Source organism: Zootermopsis nevadensis, unplaced genomic scaffold, assembly GCF_977971745.1.
Source record: "Zootermopsis nevadensis isolate Lab colony 2312 unplaced genomic scaffold, Znev_1.0 Znev_ptg000024l, whole genome shotgun sequence".
Lineage (NCBI taxonomy): Eukaryota > Metazoa > Arthropoda > Insecta > Blattodea > Termopsidae > Zootermopsis > Zootermopsis nevadensis.
In genome coordinates this window covers 17984229-18002693 of record NW_028259156.1, presented here as the reverse complement: position 1 = coordinate 18002693, position 18465 = coordinate 17984229, and the positions used below count along the sequence as shown (strand labels likewise).

Sequence of the window (18465 nt, the reverse complement as noted above, 5' to 3'; positions counted from 1 at the left end):
TTCTTCTAATGTCCGAATGTTCTGTGCCTTGTATTACACGCTTGGACACTGTTTTCTTGCTATCCGTTGTATTTACTGTGCTTGCACTATATTATCTGTGTTTCTTCATTTCACGTTATAATTTCAGTTCTTGCCTCTTATTAACTCTTCTTCCGTTGTCAAACAGAACTAATTTCGTGAATTAATTAAAACGTACTACGTGTTATTTCTACATAAAGAACTCTGTCGCGTTCAAGACAGTCACTTCCGCTCTTAATAAAATTTATGTATGACTACACCCAGCATCTTATACGAAGGTCGAAGATCGTGAGTCGCTTACGGAAATTTTATCAGTCTCTGAACCATAAACAGAAAGCCGTCAATAAGGCAAGATAACACTAAACGTGCGCTGAAATCCACACATGTCTTAAGTGCAATAAATCTGCTAGTGATTTCTGTATGTTCTTTCCTAGAAGCTCAACAAGTGAACATGCAGTGATTATGGAGGTACACAGCAAGACAGCATGATTCATTTCCGGATCTACCAAACAGATTTCGATTAAATTTGGTGTTGACAGTCCACAATTCTCTCGGAATTTAATTTAAATTCATATCGATCTTGCACGACACTCGTTTCACATAAAGTTTCAACACAACGTCACAGCTTGTCCTCGTGAACAGATTTGTATTGTTTGGCGTAAAAGAGTGGACTGCGTTTTTATCGGCTGTGACGCCGTTGTAGTCTTGGAGATCCTCACCACTGTCGGGACCTTTACAGTAAACGAGTTGTAAGGAGAAATAATTTGTCTTCATGCGATACAACATATGTGAAACAGCAATAACTGACATATAGGCACAATACATGGACATCGCGACAATCAACACATACAAAGATCTAATTGGGAAATATATGTTGCTCCAGACGGGAATATTATTTAATTTCCCCGTATCTCAGAGTTTGTTTTTACTGTTTCTAAATATTGTCAAAATAAACAAATATAACTGCTGTTCGAATGTTACATATTTTTATTCAATTACAGCGATTCAATGTCGTAATAGTTTTTTCCCCCACCAGTCATATGTTTCCATTACCGACTCCGACGTTTCACTGCGTCTTGTTCTTGGAACGCGTATGGCCCAGAGGAAGGTCACTGGCCGTGATAACTCGAGATCCCACCACCAAAACATGACGTCAGCGTGCATATGTGATCTGATCTACATTTCAGAGTACACCAGTAAATGTGTTAGATTCTACTCTACCAGAGACAGTGTCATTTTCGTCTGACGATGGACGGCTGAAAATCTCCTGCGAAAAATCAACATCGCTTACGACGTAATGACGATGACTCTCGCCGCTGCCTTTTGCTTCCTGGTATGTTAACTGCATAATTAATACAGTGTCTGTTAATGTCATTTAGTTGTTATAACGCGTTACTTTTTTAAGGCATCAAGGACTAACAGTCGACATTTTGGCACAGGCATTTTTGTGAGATTCCAAGTTCTCACGGTGCAGAATATGAACATAAGAGTCTCCTGGGATACTGCACCGTGAAGTTCGATAGATGTTTACTGATGTTTCAGGACATGATGGAGGCAATAAGCACCTCTGAAACGTCGGTAAACTTCCACCAGATACACGGCTAAGCAACTCAAAAGACAGCCATATTCACAAAAAATCTCCGATTTATTAATTTTCTTTTGTTAAGAAAACTTACTGACGCTTGTGGTATAATAATATACATTAAAACAAAGCTTTTAAGTTACAAACAAAAGTATAAAACACACCGTAGACAATAAAATTGTCTTCTTAACGGAAAAAGCGAAGAAAATACCAAAAATATTATCAGCCACAGCCCTCTTGATCTTAGTATTAACTCAATTTTAATTTAAAACAGAAATTCGTGAATGAGATACAGATGTTCACCTCTAAATACGATATTTCGTCAGAACTTCCGCAAAGACCATTAAGAGGCTTGAGATAAAGCTTACCACTTTAGGTCTTCTTTTAAATAATAATAATGTCAACAACAACACATGACGTAACAGAAGAACGAATACGTTTTCACAGTGAAAGCTTTGTAATTTGGAGGTCTACTTTACGTGTTCCATAAAATACAGACCTTATTAAGAACTACAAATTTTATTTATATATTCACTACGTAGTCAATATCAAACAAATTACAAATACGTATAATTTTTGCTTTGTTTCAAATAATATCTGTAGACTGATTGTTTCCAAAACATATTCGTTGCAATGCATCAACATTAATACCAATCAGGATGGCAATTTCACAAAGAATGCAATTAAAAATTATTACTAAATATTTTAATTATTCTTTCACAGACGAGCTTCATTGTAGTTGGTGTCAATGAAGTGACACCAACTCTATTCGTACCTGCCATCAGCAGCCGTGACTACAACATTTCAGAAACTAACTTCACAGAACGTCAGAAACATGGCACTTCTCGACGTCTGCTTCCTAATAAATCACTTTCTGGGTCTCAAAATTACGATGATCCTTATAATAATTACAATAACACACCAACTTACGAGTACAAATTGCTACAAAATTCTCTCACCGCTGAAGGACGTGTGATTAGGTTACGTAACAAAAGTGCAGAAACTGCCAGAGTTTTCAGAAGAGACGCTGGGCTTGAAACAAGTGAAAACGAAAATATCAACATATCGTGGACGCAACTCATGCTGAATGACACATCAGCGTTCATTATATGGAACGTCACAAATACACATGTTGGTTTTACTTCGAAAGACAGAGACGTGGAAAAATGCCTTGGCGAATTCAAAACCAAGAGGAAAGCAATTGCGCCATATTTAATAAGCACAACTGTGAGAGAAAACGGCTATTTCTTACGCGATTTTATTAATAATATATCAAAATATTCTCATTTACATGATCTGAGGACTGTCCAGCATCATTACGAAGAATTTATACAGATTCTGAAAGACCATCAATCGTATTATGCAACATCCAGGGAAGTAATCCAAAATATGGACCAGGAAACTAAAAACACAGTATTTTGTGCCCAAAGAAGATTCTGCACGTGTTTCTCCCGACAGGACATTGTAAGGTACGAGGAACAATTTTCAATTCTGTCACAATACAATGTTCTTCTGAGAACGTACCTAATATTTGGATATTACATAGACCCTATGATCAGGGTTATTTTTATTGTAACAGGTCTGATACTGAACGGTTTAATACTTATCATATGCACTAAGTACACGAATACAACCACAGAATGTGACGCAATGGTGATGAACATAGCAGTGAACGGGATTCTGATCCTTGTTGTATATATACCACTGCAATATATACACTTCTACTATTCGTCTGTTATTCCACATGAAGAATTTTCAACTAATGGTTTCTTTCTAATCGTCCAGACTGCGCTGATTTCAGTCAACGGAATATCACTTCTGATTCTAAGAGCCCAGCATAATTTCCAAGTGACCAAAGCTTTTAATACTGCGGAATCTCGGTGGCCTCGGTTCGTGTTTTGGCAAAGTGTTCTGTGTGTTCTCGGTGTATGGGTGCTGGCTTTTGGTGTCGCTGCATTCACCTACGTGTTCAATAATCATCCGAAAATTGGCAATCTTTGCGCACCTATAGTATACATAATATTGTACACTCTTATACTCCCTCTGGTAATGAACAGGTTCAAACTTTATACTGAGAAGGGTCTTGTGCCCACAGAACAAGAGAATATAATCAACTCTAGCGCAATTGTCGAACTGAGCAGGGCGTTCTGGATAACACACGTTCCGCTATTTATCTGGTTGCTGCTGGAAGGACTTTGTGGTTTTATTCTGAGACTGGTCAATATTAATTATTCATATGTTGAGATAGTGTTTTGTTACGTGTATTTTTCTTACACGTGTGTTAACACGGTAGCACTGTACAGAACAAGCTACAGGTTCAGAAAACTCTTGCGTACACACGTGTTCAGATGTCGGTACAAACAGCAGGATGTAATGTTGACCGAGACACAGCATCCAGCTTGATTATTATTCCAATATATGTAAGTGTGTATGCGTGCACGAAGTGTTTATTTATCGATGCTTCTTCAAGTTAACCCGTACATAGCGATGTATGGTAGGCTGATTACAGGATGTATTTGATAAGATGTGGAAGGAAGTGACAGTGGCCTAATTTAGGGTATCATCCCGACAGTTGCGTCGAGGAATTAAGGAAAAGCACGGAATACCTATTAGAATAGTCCTGACGCCGAGCAAAAACGAACCCGGAGCCTAGCTAATACAAATCAGGAGTACAAAATGCTCCACCATGATAATCGGAGTGCATATATGTTGGTGTAAAAACATATTATGTATCCATACATTTTTGTGTGTGTCTAGAAATAAATTTATTTCACAACTACATTCAATAGCTCATTGGTATATATTCAAAACATAAAAAACAACTTTTATTCTAAAAGAAAACCATAAACGTGAAGGCATTAGATTTAAAACCAGGGTTTAAATGAAGAACGACACAAAGACACATCCTATCAGTGACAAATTGAACTTCGGAGCCTCAGACGTACTTTGAAACGGATCTGTCTGGTAAGAGGCGAGCGATACACAATGAAGGAGAATCGTATCTTAATAAAAATTATGGACTGTTACATAAGAAAAATCTTGGATTAAAGAATAATTATCTTTCGAAGCCTCAAGTGTTCTTATCATAATTGTTTATTTAACAACGCCTTGTCAACTACCCAGTGGTAAAATTATAGTGGAAGATAAATTAGAAAGGAGGCAACAATACTTTTTAAAGTTATTCCTAAGCATTCCTCTGGACTAACTGAGGAAATCCACGATATAATTCAATAGAGAATGCATATCTCTGCGCTGAGATTCATACTCAGGAAAACAGGTGTGAATCGTTAAATCAACAACGTCGGTAACATCACTTCGGGGCATTTTAAATCTGAAACAGAGAACATTTCAACAATGTCTAATACGAATTCAGTTCCGCTGATGAAGGAAGCAGCAAGCATCTCTGAAACGTCGGTAAACTCTACCAGACTACACGGCACAACAACCCATGAGACAGTCAACTTCATTATTAAATGTGTTATATTTACAAAGATCGCGTTTGGTCCACATCGGAGTGAACATGAAAGAAGTTTAACCTCTAACCAGCGAACACTGCAACCTCCAAACGCTCAATGAAGGAAACCGCGTTTTCCTGTTTCTTTATCAACTCGCCCAGCTATCTCATGTACGTTTCTCCACAGCGCACCTCCCTCCTTCCTTCCTGTCCGTCTTGTCCCTTCCTTCTGGAATGGCTCCAGCTGATCAATAAGGAGAGGCGTAGAAAATCGCACTAAGTAGTCAGCAATTCAGCTTCGAATTCTGAAAGTCTGGGATTCTGCTATCCTTACTGAGACTTTTCACGCATTAGTTTTTCCATCACACGGTACAGTGTTTGGTTTCTTTCCGTTGCCCCTTGGTTTATTTCTCTACGCTTTGTCGGCTGACTTTCTTATTATTATTATTTTTATTATTTATTTGACTGCAAATGGGTTTTTACCCGGTGGCAGTGGTCCTACAATAAGACACAACAAAACATAAGACAACAAAAACAATAAGAAACAACAGAACAATGAGACAGAACAAAACAATAACACAAAAAAAAACATAAGACAACAAAAACAATAAGAAACAACAGAACAATGAGACACAACAAAACAGTAAGACAAAAAGACATAAGACACAACAAAAACAATAAGACACAACAAAACATAAGACAACAAAAACAATAAGAAACAACAGAACAATGAGACAGAACAAAACATAAGGCACAACAAGAACAATAAGACTCAACGTCTTATGGAACTGTGGCTTATTTAAGGCCTCAGGGCAGTCACAAGGTTTTATATACTAAACCGACTAATTCGATGGAGAAAAATCCTTCCGCTCAACTAATCACGAAATTCCCCACCTTTTACTGAACCAAAAGGTTCACTGCAGTGTTCAGAAACGTCGGTCATCTGTCCCTATTTCGAGACAGATAAATTAAAATCCACAGCCGTCCAACCCTATTTCTCATACTGAACCGACACACGTCAAGACTGGTCATACAACTGTAATATTTGACCAACAGAATCAAATTTAGTCTAAATTTTCCATTAGCGTTTCGTCTAAGTACTTTGTATTACCAAGTACAAATGTGGATTCCCTACTTGAATACACATTTATGGAATTTCTTTCAAACTCACAGAAGGATACATGGTTAACCACTTCCAGAATATCGATAGTGAAAAGTAGAGGCTGCAGCCTGCCTTCCTTTTACTTCACATCGTATCCTAGCCGACGAAACAATGCAAGAATATAATCAAATCTTAAGCGTGTGAACAATTTATACACCCAGGCGTTCTGTAGTGCAGTTTGTGAACTGCGTCTCTTAGTGCCAGAATTTTCCTCTAAACGGAGACGTGGATAACAGAATGGCTGACTATCCCAGCATCCAGTGCAATCTTTTGGTAAGTTCTGCATTAATTCCATTGCACAAAATCCTTCTTGACAAGCCTACAATCGCCCTTTCACGTTAAAGCATTCCGTTGTGTTGTACGCGGCAAATTATTTACAATAATTCGTCTCCATCAACTTTGTGCAAGAAATCTGCTTCGTCAACGCAACAGGTTTCCGTGTTTATAAGATCTATTTGAGGCCCTCTTAAGATACAGTTTTTAAAATTATAAATTGTAAACACTGCATTTAACGGACAACTAAGAATACTTAAAGTTTGTGACATAAAAACTGAAACACGTAAAATGTAAAGTAAAATAGAGTTAAGCTGTGGCGCTACACGCCATATAGGCGCTTGGGGGAGGGGGAGAGGTGACATAGCTCCTACTGACTCTTAACCTCGGCATTAGATAGGGGGCGAGTGGTCAGATTGAAAAACGTAGCCTTAATGAAGCGACTTTGTCACACAAAGCTGATGCGGAAGAATTATTGTAAATAACTACCGTATTGATCAATCAGTCAAGAAATTATCCGCATATTATGGAATCTGAAGTTTCATTACAGTGTTCACAGGAGCCCACTACTGGTCCCTGTCTTGAGACACTTAAATTCACTTTCCATCATCAAGTTTACACAATTAATAACAAAATATCCGTCACCTTTAATTATTAACATTTCATGTTGTCGTTAATACTGCTATTCAGAATTTAGGGTTAAAGCAGATACCATGTTCTTACGCAATCACTAGTTTCAATAGTCATACTTATTTTCTATCAGCGTGGATTTATAATTATTTATTCCTTTCACAAATTCTGAAGGAAAATAAATTATTACATAAAATAAATAATTACTGTAAAGCCGATCTCTACTTTCCACAGTTGTGTCTGGTGGTAACGTGGTTTGCTCTTACGCAACAGAACGACGGTTCCGGGTTACTGCAAGACCATCCTACGCTCCACAGAAAAACACTGAAGCTGGATTCACAAGAAGAAACTTTCGTGAAAACACTGAGCAAATGTTCAAGAATAAAACAAAACGATTCTTCCATCAGCGACTCCTCAAAGGAAGATCCAAATCACATGCAGTTAGCCACTCAGGAACAATTTAGCCCAGACAGTACTCTGAAGTCTTGGTACTGGATTACAGAGTGGATGAAAATGTGTTGGAGAGAATTCAGAAGTGATCAAATTATCAAAGCTCCAAGTTTCACTGATAAAAATTACACAGCATTATTGGTCTATTTGGTTGGCAGTGAATATGGTTATAATATTGATCTTGAAACATTCAATGAGCAATTGAAAGAAATTATTGATTCTTCTAACTTTTATAAAGAATTTCTGGCAGTCCAAAACCGTTCAGTACATCACATATTTCAGAGGACACAAAATATATCATGCAGTTCTCATCTGACATGCGAGTGCCTTTCGCCAGACTGCACAGTGATTCTTGAAGAAGTTTATTCACAGTTACTTCAGACAATTTCAAGACTAAAATCAACATACCTTTTCATACGTTTCATAGAACCAGTCATAACAGTGTCCATACTCTGTCTAGGTCTCTTATTGGACGGCACACTGCTTTTCATATTTTTTCGGCACAGGGAAGTAAGAACAACAAACAACGCGATGCTGATCAACATTGCTGTAAGTGACATGCTTGGACTTACCGTCGTATTACCTATTAAATATGCCTTATACAATTATCATAACAAGAGAAATATATTTGTCATGAAGTTGTTTGCTTTAATGGCAAGCCAAACTGTGCTCATCTTCGTAAGTGCCTTCTCAACTCTGGCTATAAGCGCCCAGCGGTGTTTCGTCATTTCAAAATCTCTCCGCGATTTCACTCCGCAGACACAAAGTCCCAGCCGTTTTAACACAGCTCTCTGCATCATGGGAGTGTGGGGAGCCGCCCTAGGGATCACCCTGGGGCTAGGATTCCTAATGGCTACAGCTTCTGATGACCGGAGGGAGAGGTCGCGCATCTGCATCGTAATCGTGACATTCCTCGTGGCGGCGTTCGTCCTGCCACTCTGCGTCACGGTTCTGAACGCTCGAATTGCAGCAAAGTTGCATCGGAGTGCAAGGGACATGCCCGGGATCAGCAGTCAGACGACGGCCCTCGTACGCGCGCGGCACAGGAGCTCAGCCGTCATAATCGGTCTCTCAGCTACGTTCTGGTTTACGCACAGCCCATTCCTTGTCTGGGTGCTCGTTATGATTTCGCACGGAGAGAGTCTGCCGAGATATATTCCCAGTGTCATCTATCACCTGTTTTTCTCAAACGCTTTCCTCAATCCATTGTCACTTTATATAACAAGTCGCACATTCAGGAAACTGTTCAAGAGATACATATTCAGATGCTGTTACACTGATTACACACCTAGAGGTTAGTAATTAAAATGTCAACCCTATAGACGCCTAACGTAGTGGAATGTAATAAAGTTAGATCCCCTCTGAGGCTCCAAACAAACAGACGCGTAACGAGATATGAGGCTCTCAATGCGGCGAACTTGTAGAGGCTCGTCCTTCGAGGACCTAACGCCGTGTGAACTCGACAGACAATAATGATCACTGTCTTCTTCCCAACTATAAATTATTCAGAATGTTTTGTAGTTTTTTTTCCCATTATTATCTCTACAAAAATTATTAAACTTCCACGTGTAATAACTATAACCGTCAAGAGATATAAGCTAAAACACTGTAGTCAATTGAATAAAAATTTTCTTGGATATTATCCATCGTCTAGTAAATATAAAACGTAAAAACGACGTTTCGGAGATGGGACTCTATCCCCGTCTTCAGGTTCCTACACAGTTGGGCCCACTAGATAGAGCTAATCCCTATCTCCGGACCAATCCAAGAAAATTTTTATTCAATTGACTCTTCACCATCATCAAGAAGTTTTAGATTTGATATAAAACACTGTACGTTTAGACAATTGTTAGCCAGACGTAGGAGACAGTGGTTTTATGGTTAGCAATGCAAATCATAAGGGAAAAAATCAGTTAATAGCGTTACCGTAACAACGATTATAACTATTTATGTAAAACATACACAGTCATAAACATTGTACTATTAATAGGCTATATATTACACTGTGATAGTTATCACAGTATGGTTATTACTGTGATAACAAAAGTTATATCATACACCACAGAAATGTATTTAAATATGAACACCGAATTATATCAATACACGAAAAACTGATAAAGACAGACCAACAAAAAATATAAACGAATATACTGAAGGACAGGACTCAATTCATTTCGCATCGATCCCTTAAATACGTAATTAGTGTAAACACTGCAACTGCACGTTAATACACACTATTCTGGCAATAAGACCGGATGTTACTGAATCACGATTCCAAGCACGGATACGAAAATTTTGTAAATTACATAATTATTCCAACGCAAGCCAATACATCCGAGTTTAACAGTTCCAAAGGAATTGTGCAGAAACGGACAGAAAGTTGTGGGTTCTATTCAGAGGTGGTAAGTTGTGATGATTCAATGTTCCAAGGGATTATGACGTCACGGGGTGCGCTGAGCCGTGTAGCCTGACTTGGATTGATAAGGAGACCCATAAAAATTGCACCTCGTTATTTCGGTTGCGTTTCTAACTCTAAAGGGAGAGAAGTCTGGCTTACTAGTGCCCAGTGCACGGGCCTGCACTAATGCAGTACTACTCCCAGCATCGAAGGAAGAAACGTAAAGCGTGTCTCTGCCAATAAGAATGGAAATGTGCTAAGTAGTGTATAGTCTCTGAACTTATACATTCATTGGTTATTGTATTTCATATTACTGGGGGTTAGGTAGTTCAATGCAGCAGAATCCGTATTAACAGCCTTTCACTGAGCCCGAATTCCTACCCCCACCCCACTCTGACACATGGCAGAAAGATTTCTGCTTAAACGCATCTTGGCACACTTAAATGTGATCGCAGTATTCCTAAGCTGGTGTAGGACTACGTAGGTGAGGATATACGCTTCGATGGAAGATACGTTAACCCAGGACCTCCTAAATACAGAATATTCAAAAGTGGACTCAGAAGTCTTGAATTGACACGGCAACACCGTTCATAAGCGCATCTTTATGTGCCGTGTTTAAACCAGCACTAACTGCGCGTGCCGTCACACTACAAGCTGCGAGCGGATTTTCGAAATGAGGACTTCTAGAGGTGTAATTGCTTCGGCAGGATCCATCAATGGCCTCGCAGATTCGGCAGTGTAGAAGTGAGATAAAACGCAGAATTTTAAATGGCGCATGGCGATTTAGTCCAATACGAGAGATTCGTGTTTTTTTTTTCAGTGTGCTTGCGCCATTTTATCAGGCCTTGGCTCACAATCACATTGTTAGAGAGCACAAATGGATGCTGTACTGCGAAGATCTGTACCCACCCCATTCGTTTCTATGGTGAAGGGCTATAACTATCCGTCCTGAAAACATAGACTGACGGCTATAATTAATAGTCAGTAAAGTGGCTCGCTGAATAATGGATTATAAGGACTGCAGATGCAGGGACTTTTCTCTTCGATACAGTAACCAGGTCGTTCCTGGAATCAACCCGGTCTGCTGGTCAGACGGTACTGGTGACACTTGTCCTGCAGACAAAGCGACCGGAACATACATCCCGCCGCTATAACTGCCTGGTGCCCGCGGTTAAAAATTCATAAATCAATATCAATTTCGCCACACGTCTTCAAAACCTGGTGCTTAAGGGCGGGGGAAATGCTAACCGTATTAAATAACTGCAACTGGTGTAAGACAGACATTTATCTTCTCCGGGCTCCTTTGACCGATGGAAATAAACACGTTGGCAGCCAGCAATCCCAGGTACAGTAGAACGTCAGTCCAGGTAGACAAACAAAATAAAAGAGTCTGACGAAGTGTGATTATTACAATCACTATAACTGGGTTAACCCATTAAAAATAAACTATAAATCCTGGTATAAAGATAAGAGACTATCGGTTAATGGAGAATCCACGGCAGGTCCCAAGTTTATTTCTATGCACTTCCACTCTGTTTAAAATGCGAGTTCGCTTTAGACAAGTATTCCAGCACACGCCACTGTTGCAATCTGTGCAGACGTGGTCCGTATATCGCACACAATTCGGACCCTCACTTTTAAAAATTTCTGCTTCAGAAGGGAAGTACTTGAAGCGTTTAATATTAGTAACAGTTCGCAATTGCGATTACTTTCTCGTCCCGCTGCGTTGCAAGCTGTCATGATCCAGGCGTAATGAAACAACAGTGGCAAACACAAACAACTCTCTGCTCCAAACAAAATGAAATAATTCCACCAGGCCCAGCCCATCACACCGCAAAAAGTATTCCAGCAAAAACTGAATATAATTTTCTGCTCCAGTATTCAAACTGGAATCAAAGATAAGAAAAATATTTCAGCCACATCTTGTTGCTTGAAGACAAAGGAAATGCACCGTTTACATTGTCATGTCAGGGGTCACAAAACAATTTGAAATTTCCGTCTCATGTTGGAGGCAAGTGAGAAATCTCTATACGGAAGTAAATAGTCCATCTAATATTATTTAAGTGCAGCAAAGTTGGAACGATGCCATTTCCTGGTCGACTCTCATTAGTGACTGCGAACCTAAGCTCAGTGTGGGTCCACATAAATGGCTGCCAGAGCTCATTACTGCACCGCGTATTAATGTGTCAGGCTACTTTAAGGCGTTTCATAGCAACTCTCACGCATAAACGGAAGTAGATAGCGTATTCCGGTGTAGCATCTGCTCTCGAGAAATAATTCAAGTTTGTGGGGTACGCTTTCCCTGTGGATGGAATTTAATGAGTTCTGCACCAAAATAAATTTTACACTAAGCTCGTTCAAATAAGTAAATTTCTCAAAATATGATAGACACCGATGGTGGGCCCCTGCGAATAACTTAATAAACATTTAGGTTTCATAAAAGATAGAAATTTCTTAGTTATATGAGGCTACTATTAGCTTCTCTACAACAACAAAATGTTCAAAATATTGTTTTTTAACCATAAGCATCACATACAATACATAGGTTATACTAAAAGTAAATATAAAAATTAAATTCAAAATTATGAATAAAGTATTCGGCGGACGCTTAGCTTGTAATCATGTCACGTCTTGTGGTTCCTATAAGCAAACATGTGGCCGGAAGTTTCCAACCATTAAAGCTCGACACTGCACTTTAGTGTTACCATAAATTCTGAATTTTTCCGTATTGCCATCGAGCGTAGCACGTGTAATACTACAACAGTATGAGCACTGCTTTGCGACTACGTATTTTAAGCCCTCTGTAGCCGAAGCTCGTCTAAATAGTATTTAGGAATTCAGACCGCACCGCAAAGAAAACACCACTCTCCACCATTACAAACATCAGCTGGTTAATGCCGTTTAAGGAAATAATGGCTGTTTAGAGTGAGAATTATACGAAATACATAAAAAGAGGTGGGGCATAGTTACCACTGGGCTTCAACGGGTTAATTAAATTACGAGCATTAAAATAAATACAGAACAGAACATAAAAAAGGTATTTGTGATATTATTAATGGTAGTTGCATCGATGTAATTATCATTAATGACGATGGGTGAATGAATACATACTCATTAATCATGTCAGAGAGTGAGCAAAGTAGTTTAAGGAAACTCGAAAATGCAAAAATGTTAATTTCAGTATATGTAATGAATTACTTGGCTCTGTGCTGTTGCCAGACACACTGTCTTAGTGGGAAGGGAGAAAACTGCTTTGTCACTGCTAGATGTGACACGGCACAAGTATCATTACGAGTGAATTTGTCATGTAGAAGTTGTCCCAGCCGTCATTTCAATGAAATATGTATGAATCAAAAATTACTCCACCGTATAGATTTATCACATAATGGAAGAATTTGTGAAAGCGAATGTCATGTAATTCATCAATGTAACCTATGCAAACAGTTAGAAGTTAATGAAGTAACCTTTTATATTATTGGCACTCACGAGATTTTCCTATAAAAACTGCGTATGTATTTGTTATTCAATCAAATTTGCGGTTTATAGTAATAATCCTTGATCCAAATAACTTAAAATATTGAAACTGCACAAATCAGAATCAAATCATTAAAAATCAAACACCGCTTAAGTTCAGCAAGAAAGGACGCAGACACTCGGTGAATCGTCATTCCAATTGTGACGTGATTCACCCTCAGTTACTATAAAATTATTGTTCTTCCGACTGTTAGACTCAACAAGTCAAGAAAGATAAGACGGGCAGGAGAAGTAGCCCGCGTGGGAAAGAAGAATACATACAGAGTTTTGGTGAGGAAACCAGAAGGAAAGAGTTCACTAGGAAGACCTAGACGTAAGTGGGAGGATAATATTAATATCGACCTTAGAGAAATAGACGGGGTGATATGATCTGGATTCATCTGGCTCAGGGTAGGGACAAGTGGCGGGCTCTTGTGAGCACGGCAATGAACCTTCATGTTCCTTAAAAAAAGTTGGGAATTTCTTGAGTGACTGATCGACTGTTAGCTTTTCGGGAAGGACTCGGCTCCGTGAAGTAAGTGAGTAAGTACAAAGTAAGTAATATTTCAGATTGTACGCCATTGCTTTCAATATATTTCCTTCTTTATTTGAAACGCTAGGTGGCATTTGATGTCTTCAAGGCAATGTGAATGCAAACGCTGGCCTTCTGGGTTGTTGAATATATCGGAGGAAAATACTTCCTCCATGTCTGATGTGGCATGCAGCCAAACTTACATACAGCGCAATAACACAGAATACCATAATCTATATTTAAAATGTTGATGCTGGTATACCTTTTTCCTTTTTATTTAGTGAAAACGATGTAATAGGCTATAATTATAAGACGCAGAATATAAATATGAAAATAAAACCTTTTAGCAGTGCCATTAATCTTCAATTCATTACCCCAAAATACAGCTACGCAAATTAAGTATATCTAGACCACAACAGATACAATCTGTAAGCCTTTCGCTAATTAACAGCTCCGCAGTTCAAGGGAAAAAAAAGAGAGCACAGATAAGCTTCTAGACTCTGAGCGAACAGCAGTTATTAATACGGATTTACGTCACAGCGCAGTCTTGAAATGTATCCTACAGCAATGTTACCAACATCTTATGTACATGGAAGGCATGTATTGCACACCCCGATCTACCGACATTCTTGAAAAAGTCCGCGTGAACTCGTGAATTGAAACTTAGTGAAAGCATAATGGGGAGGTAATGCCTCCGTATGACAGTCCATCACCTGTTCGGTCCTCATGTTTCATCTCCGAAGCTACTAAATGAATTTTGCTACAATTTGAAATTTTAGGTGTCCATTCTATAATAATTTATTTTCGATTTCTACTTCGCACGAAGGGCAAATAAAATTTTATATATTTTTACAATGGCGCCGGCATATCTTACGAAATTGTTGTTTGTAAAATAATCAAAATTTAATTAGATATACAGCTTCCATTCGATACATTTGTTAGGTGCTGAGAATTTTAAGAAGGTTTAAGAAAAATATGTCTGATTGACTGCACAGTGCTAGACCGATCGCATTATATTTTTTTAATTAAGAAAAGATAAATAGCGTTTTTATATTTAAATGCTGCTTTGTAATATTTTTAAAGAAAATATATTTTCTAATTAGTAATTAATTAGATCTCCCCATTCTTGAAGTGTAATTATCCAGTGTAACTTATGTACGAGATTCGTGGTCACTCAATGCTATACATCTTAGCGTATGTAGCATGAACAGGGCTGTGAAGAAGCCTTAGAATTAATCGCTTAACGCTTTTGTTTAATAAAACATAATATATAAATCTAAGTAATTTCAACATTCAAAATCGTATCTAACATGCCACGAAGTGCATACACGAATGACAGAATTGTCGTGAAATAAAACACAGATAATAATATATCATAAATAACAGGGAAGATGATACGTTTAGATGAAAGAATCTTATTACAATCCGCATTTTTCCTTTGAAGTATATCTTTGTCTTATTATGACAGCTTCAAGACTCACTGACTCTGCAAAAAGAAAATTTCTTAAGCATATCCTTTGAAAGACAGGTCACACAATGAAGATACGTGAAACTGCAAACTAGAGGCACATTTTTCACTATGAAAATGCAATAAGACATAAACACAGAATGAGAGGGAAAATATATATGGTAATAGATATAGATTTATTTTTTATTTGTAGTGTTCTGTCTGACGACAGGTCCATATGAACAGGATCCTTCCATCCTTTTCTCGGACTGGGACCTGTTCATATACGTTCTTGGCAGATGATCCAGAAGTGGTTTGCCATTGCCTTCTTCTGTGTGTGAATGGAGTAATTGTTGGGATGCCACGGAGAAACCGGGGAAGAAGCCCCCGGAGGAAAACTCCGTGTTGCCTAGACCACGGCCTTGCCCAACACAAGTTATAAATTCGGGCACCGCCGGGAATCGAACCCGAGACCCCCAGGATTACAAAGCCAGCGTTCTAACCGCTAGACCACCGTGGCAGGCAGATATAGATACCAATAAATATTCTGAATCACGAAGCGGGCTTCAAGGAACCAAATCTTAGAGGATGAGGATAAGAAATAAGAATAAGAAGAGTTTTTATGTTCTGTATTTAAACTCGCGGAATAAAATATAGATACATGCGTCCTACAATACGGAATACATAAAAGGTACAAAATGTACTCAAGTGATAAACTAAGAAGAAAATTCTTTGAGCACAGGCTACTGGATGTATTATTTTAGCTGGATGAGAATTATTAAGTACATGGCAGTACTTCCTACGAAATTATAAAGAAACGTTAAATTTATTTCAAAGAACTTGAATGCTGTGAAGAGCTCAGAACTGTTGCCTAGCAACTGCAAAGAAAAGAGTTTCAGCTCTGTTATCACGTTCTGTGAAACGTCCTGTAAAAGTATACTGTGCACTATTCTGCCGGTATTTCTGGCGGCAGCACTAGCTTCGGTGCAAACTACTGTGGTGACTACAACCTTCAGAAAGTATACTAGCGCCCAAAATGAGGAGGACACCAACCCGCGGATCACATCTGGGTCAGTTTCGCTAGTAATATCCAAGGACACTACCTTCTGCATTACGTAAAAGACAGAAGATAACAAGGATGTGAAATAATAGGCAAATAATAGGAGAATTGAGAAACCATAACAGGAATTCACGAGGTCGCAGATATCCATCAATTCACTGTGCAACACTCTGAACTGTCTGATGACTTCTCTGTCACGCCTGTGACTCCCAGGCGGTAGCAATTTACATTTCGATGACGACTTATAACACTCCACTTTACAATCCTGTTTCCATGGGGATAAAGCTGAAAAATCTTCAAGAAACGCAATTCTATTGCATCGCTGGTAAGTATCTCGTACTTCAAGTCTGCATAAGTTATTTTCACTATCAGCACACTGCAGTAAAAGTTCTTCATTTAATTTCTTAAAACGACTCCGAAGCAGCAAAACCACATCCACATATTGCGTCAGAATAATGGTTCCTGCAAAATGTGCTAAATCTTTTGACGCGAAAGGTATTATAGCAATTCCCGTAGCCCATGATGAGACGTGGTAACCGTATGATAAAAACAGCACCACAACACACACAGATAATTCCACGATAATAAAATTATTTTCCTTCTTGTAACGACGTTGCCTATGGTTTCTTAACAATACTGTGTCCAACAACGAAAATTTCTTCAGGATCTGAATAATATCTTTCCTGTGCACTATTCCAACGATGATAAGACATGAAAAACTTGATCCGTAAAGTAATAATATCGAGAAAGTGTCCGTTATAATGACGTTAAATGAATAGTTTGTATAGTCGTATAAAAAATTCCACATCATCACGGAAACTAAGCCTGACGCTAGAACAAGAAATACAAAAAGTGTCCATAACATACCAGAAGGTTTTAGGTCATTAATTTTCAAAACTTTTCCATTAAGAGACTTTAAGTTCGTCTGAATGTATGAAAACTGAGCAACACCTGTGACTTTCGATACGTAATACAGTGGTTTTATGACACAATAGAAATCCATTTCGTGGCGCTCTCTCTTCCAGATTTTCAAACAACGCATTTCTATAATTCTAATAAAGTTAAAAAGTAGTTGAGTTTCGACAGTCGCATAATATGAAAAATCAAACGCGACTTTGTTATTCTGGTATCGAAATCTGATGATTGCTAAGAAAATGTCTGTCTATGACCGCCTTCTTAGCCGTCCCTCTCAAATAAGAACTCCTGATGCCTGGGCTCAAACTAAATTCAATCGCACGTTCTTACATAAAGAACTGAAGTTACATCACGAAAATATACGACTGTACACGAAACCGGCCATTTCTTGTATTCGAAATATACAAAAATAGACATTATCAATCGCTGTCACTTTCTGTTGAATGAAAGCATCAGATATCGAAAAACGGTGCAAACCTTTCTGACTTCAGTTTAATTACATCTAGCTTTGCTACTGTACTGCTCTGTTGATCTATTATTCAGAATAGACGTAAGAACCTGACAGCGCATCATTCTTGCAACAAGACTGACGAGCAAGTAGGCATGTTTCAATCGAAACAGTTCTAAATACCAAGCGGTATGTATTCATAGTGCGGATACTTTTCCCAGTACGGTATGCATTAAAAAGTAAGCAAATGACTACATATAACCACACAAAGATATGTATGTAAAAGTCATGAACACTTTAGAATCCAAATAACCTCATAAAGAAATACGCCATAACGGAAAAATGTTAGCGAAGAACAAATGTTTGCCAATACGACCGCAAGTGACATACATCAAAACTTATTATATCACGAAACGATGAATGCCCTATAGCAGACGCGGTGACCTAAAAAGAAATACAAAAGAAATTATTCCAAACACTGAAAAAAACAAGTTTTTGGCGATAGGGCACTGAAGTTAATTTCATAGCAGGCTACTGAATTTACGACGGCAATAACTGGTTCATCGCACAAGGAACCACTCAG

The 18465-nt window shown here is 38.5% G+C and overlaps 3 protein-coding genes across 6 annotated transcripts in view; 2 read left to right on the top strand and 1 right to left on the bottom strand.

Moving 5' to 3' along the window:
* LOC110829563 (Transient receptor potential cation channel gamma) overlaps positions 1 to 18465 on the bottom strand; it is a 188752-nt gene that overhangs the window by 150976 nt on the left and 19311 nt on the right. The window lies entirely within an intron of this gene.
* On the top strand, positions 1138 to 4381 carry LOC110829564 (uncharacterized). The gene is made up of 2 exons (XM_022063400.2): positions 1138 to 1351; positions 2324 to 4381. Exons 1-2 carry the CDS (start codon positions 1316 to 1318, stop codon positions 4001 to 4003), a joined length of 1716 nt encoding a protein of 571 aa, XP_021919092.2. The 5' UTR covers positions 1138 to 1315; the 3' UTR covers positions 4004 to 4381.
* Positions 2937 to 9724, top strand: LOC147872828 (neuropeptide CCHamide-2 receptor-like). 2 transcript variants are annotated; one of them, XM_087354879.1, is made up of 2 exons: positions 2937 to 3069; positions 7354 to 9724. In XM_087354879.1, exon 2 carries the CDS (start codon positions 7555 to 7557, stop codon positions 8866 to 8868), a length of 1314 nt encoding a protein of 437 aa, XP_087211005.1. In that variant the 5' UTR covers positions 2937 to 3069; positions 7354 to 7554; the 3' UTR covers positions 8869 to 9724. The 2 variants fall into 2 exon arrangements, with proteins under 2 accessions (XP_087211005.1, XP_021919093.2); XM_022063401.2 differs by lacking the exon at positions 2937 to 3069 and adding an exon at positions 4521 to 6489.

Excerpts from the sequence above, each read along its gene's own strand:
- LOC110829564 (XM_022063400.2), top strand. The coding sequence starts at position 1,316 with ATGACGATGACTCTCGCCGCTGCCTTTTGCTTCCTG. Across the intron at positions 1,352-2,323 it reads CCGCTGCCTTTTGCTTCCTG|ACGAGCTTCATTGTAGTTGG; the intron begins GTATGTTAACTG and ends ATTCTTTCACAG.
- LOC147872828 (XM_022063401.2), top strand. The coding sequence starts at position 6,454 with ATGGCTGACTATCCCAGCATCCAGTGCAATCTTTTG. Across the intron at positions 6,490-7,353 it reads GCATCCAGTGCAATCTTTTG|TTGTGTCTGGTGGTAACGTG; the intron begins GTAAGTTCTGCA and ends TACTTTCCACAG.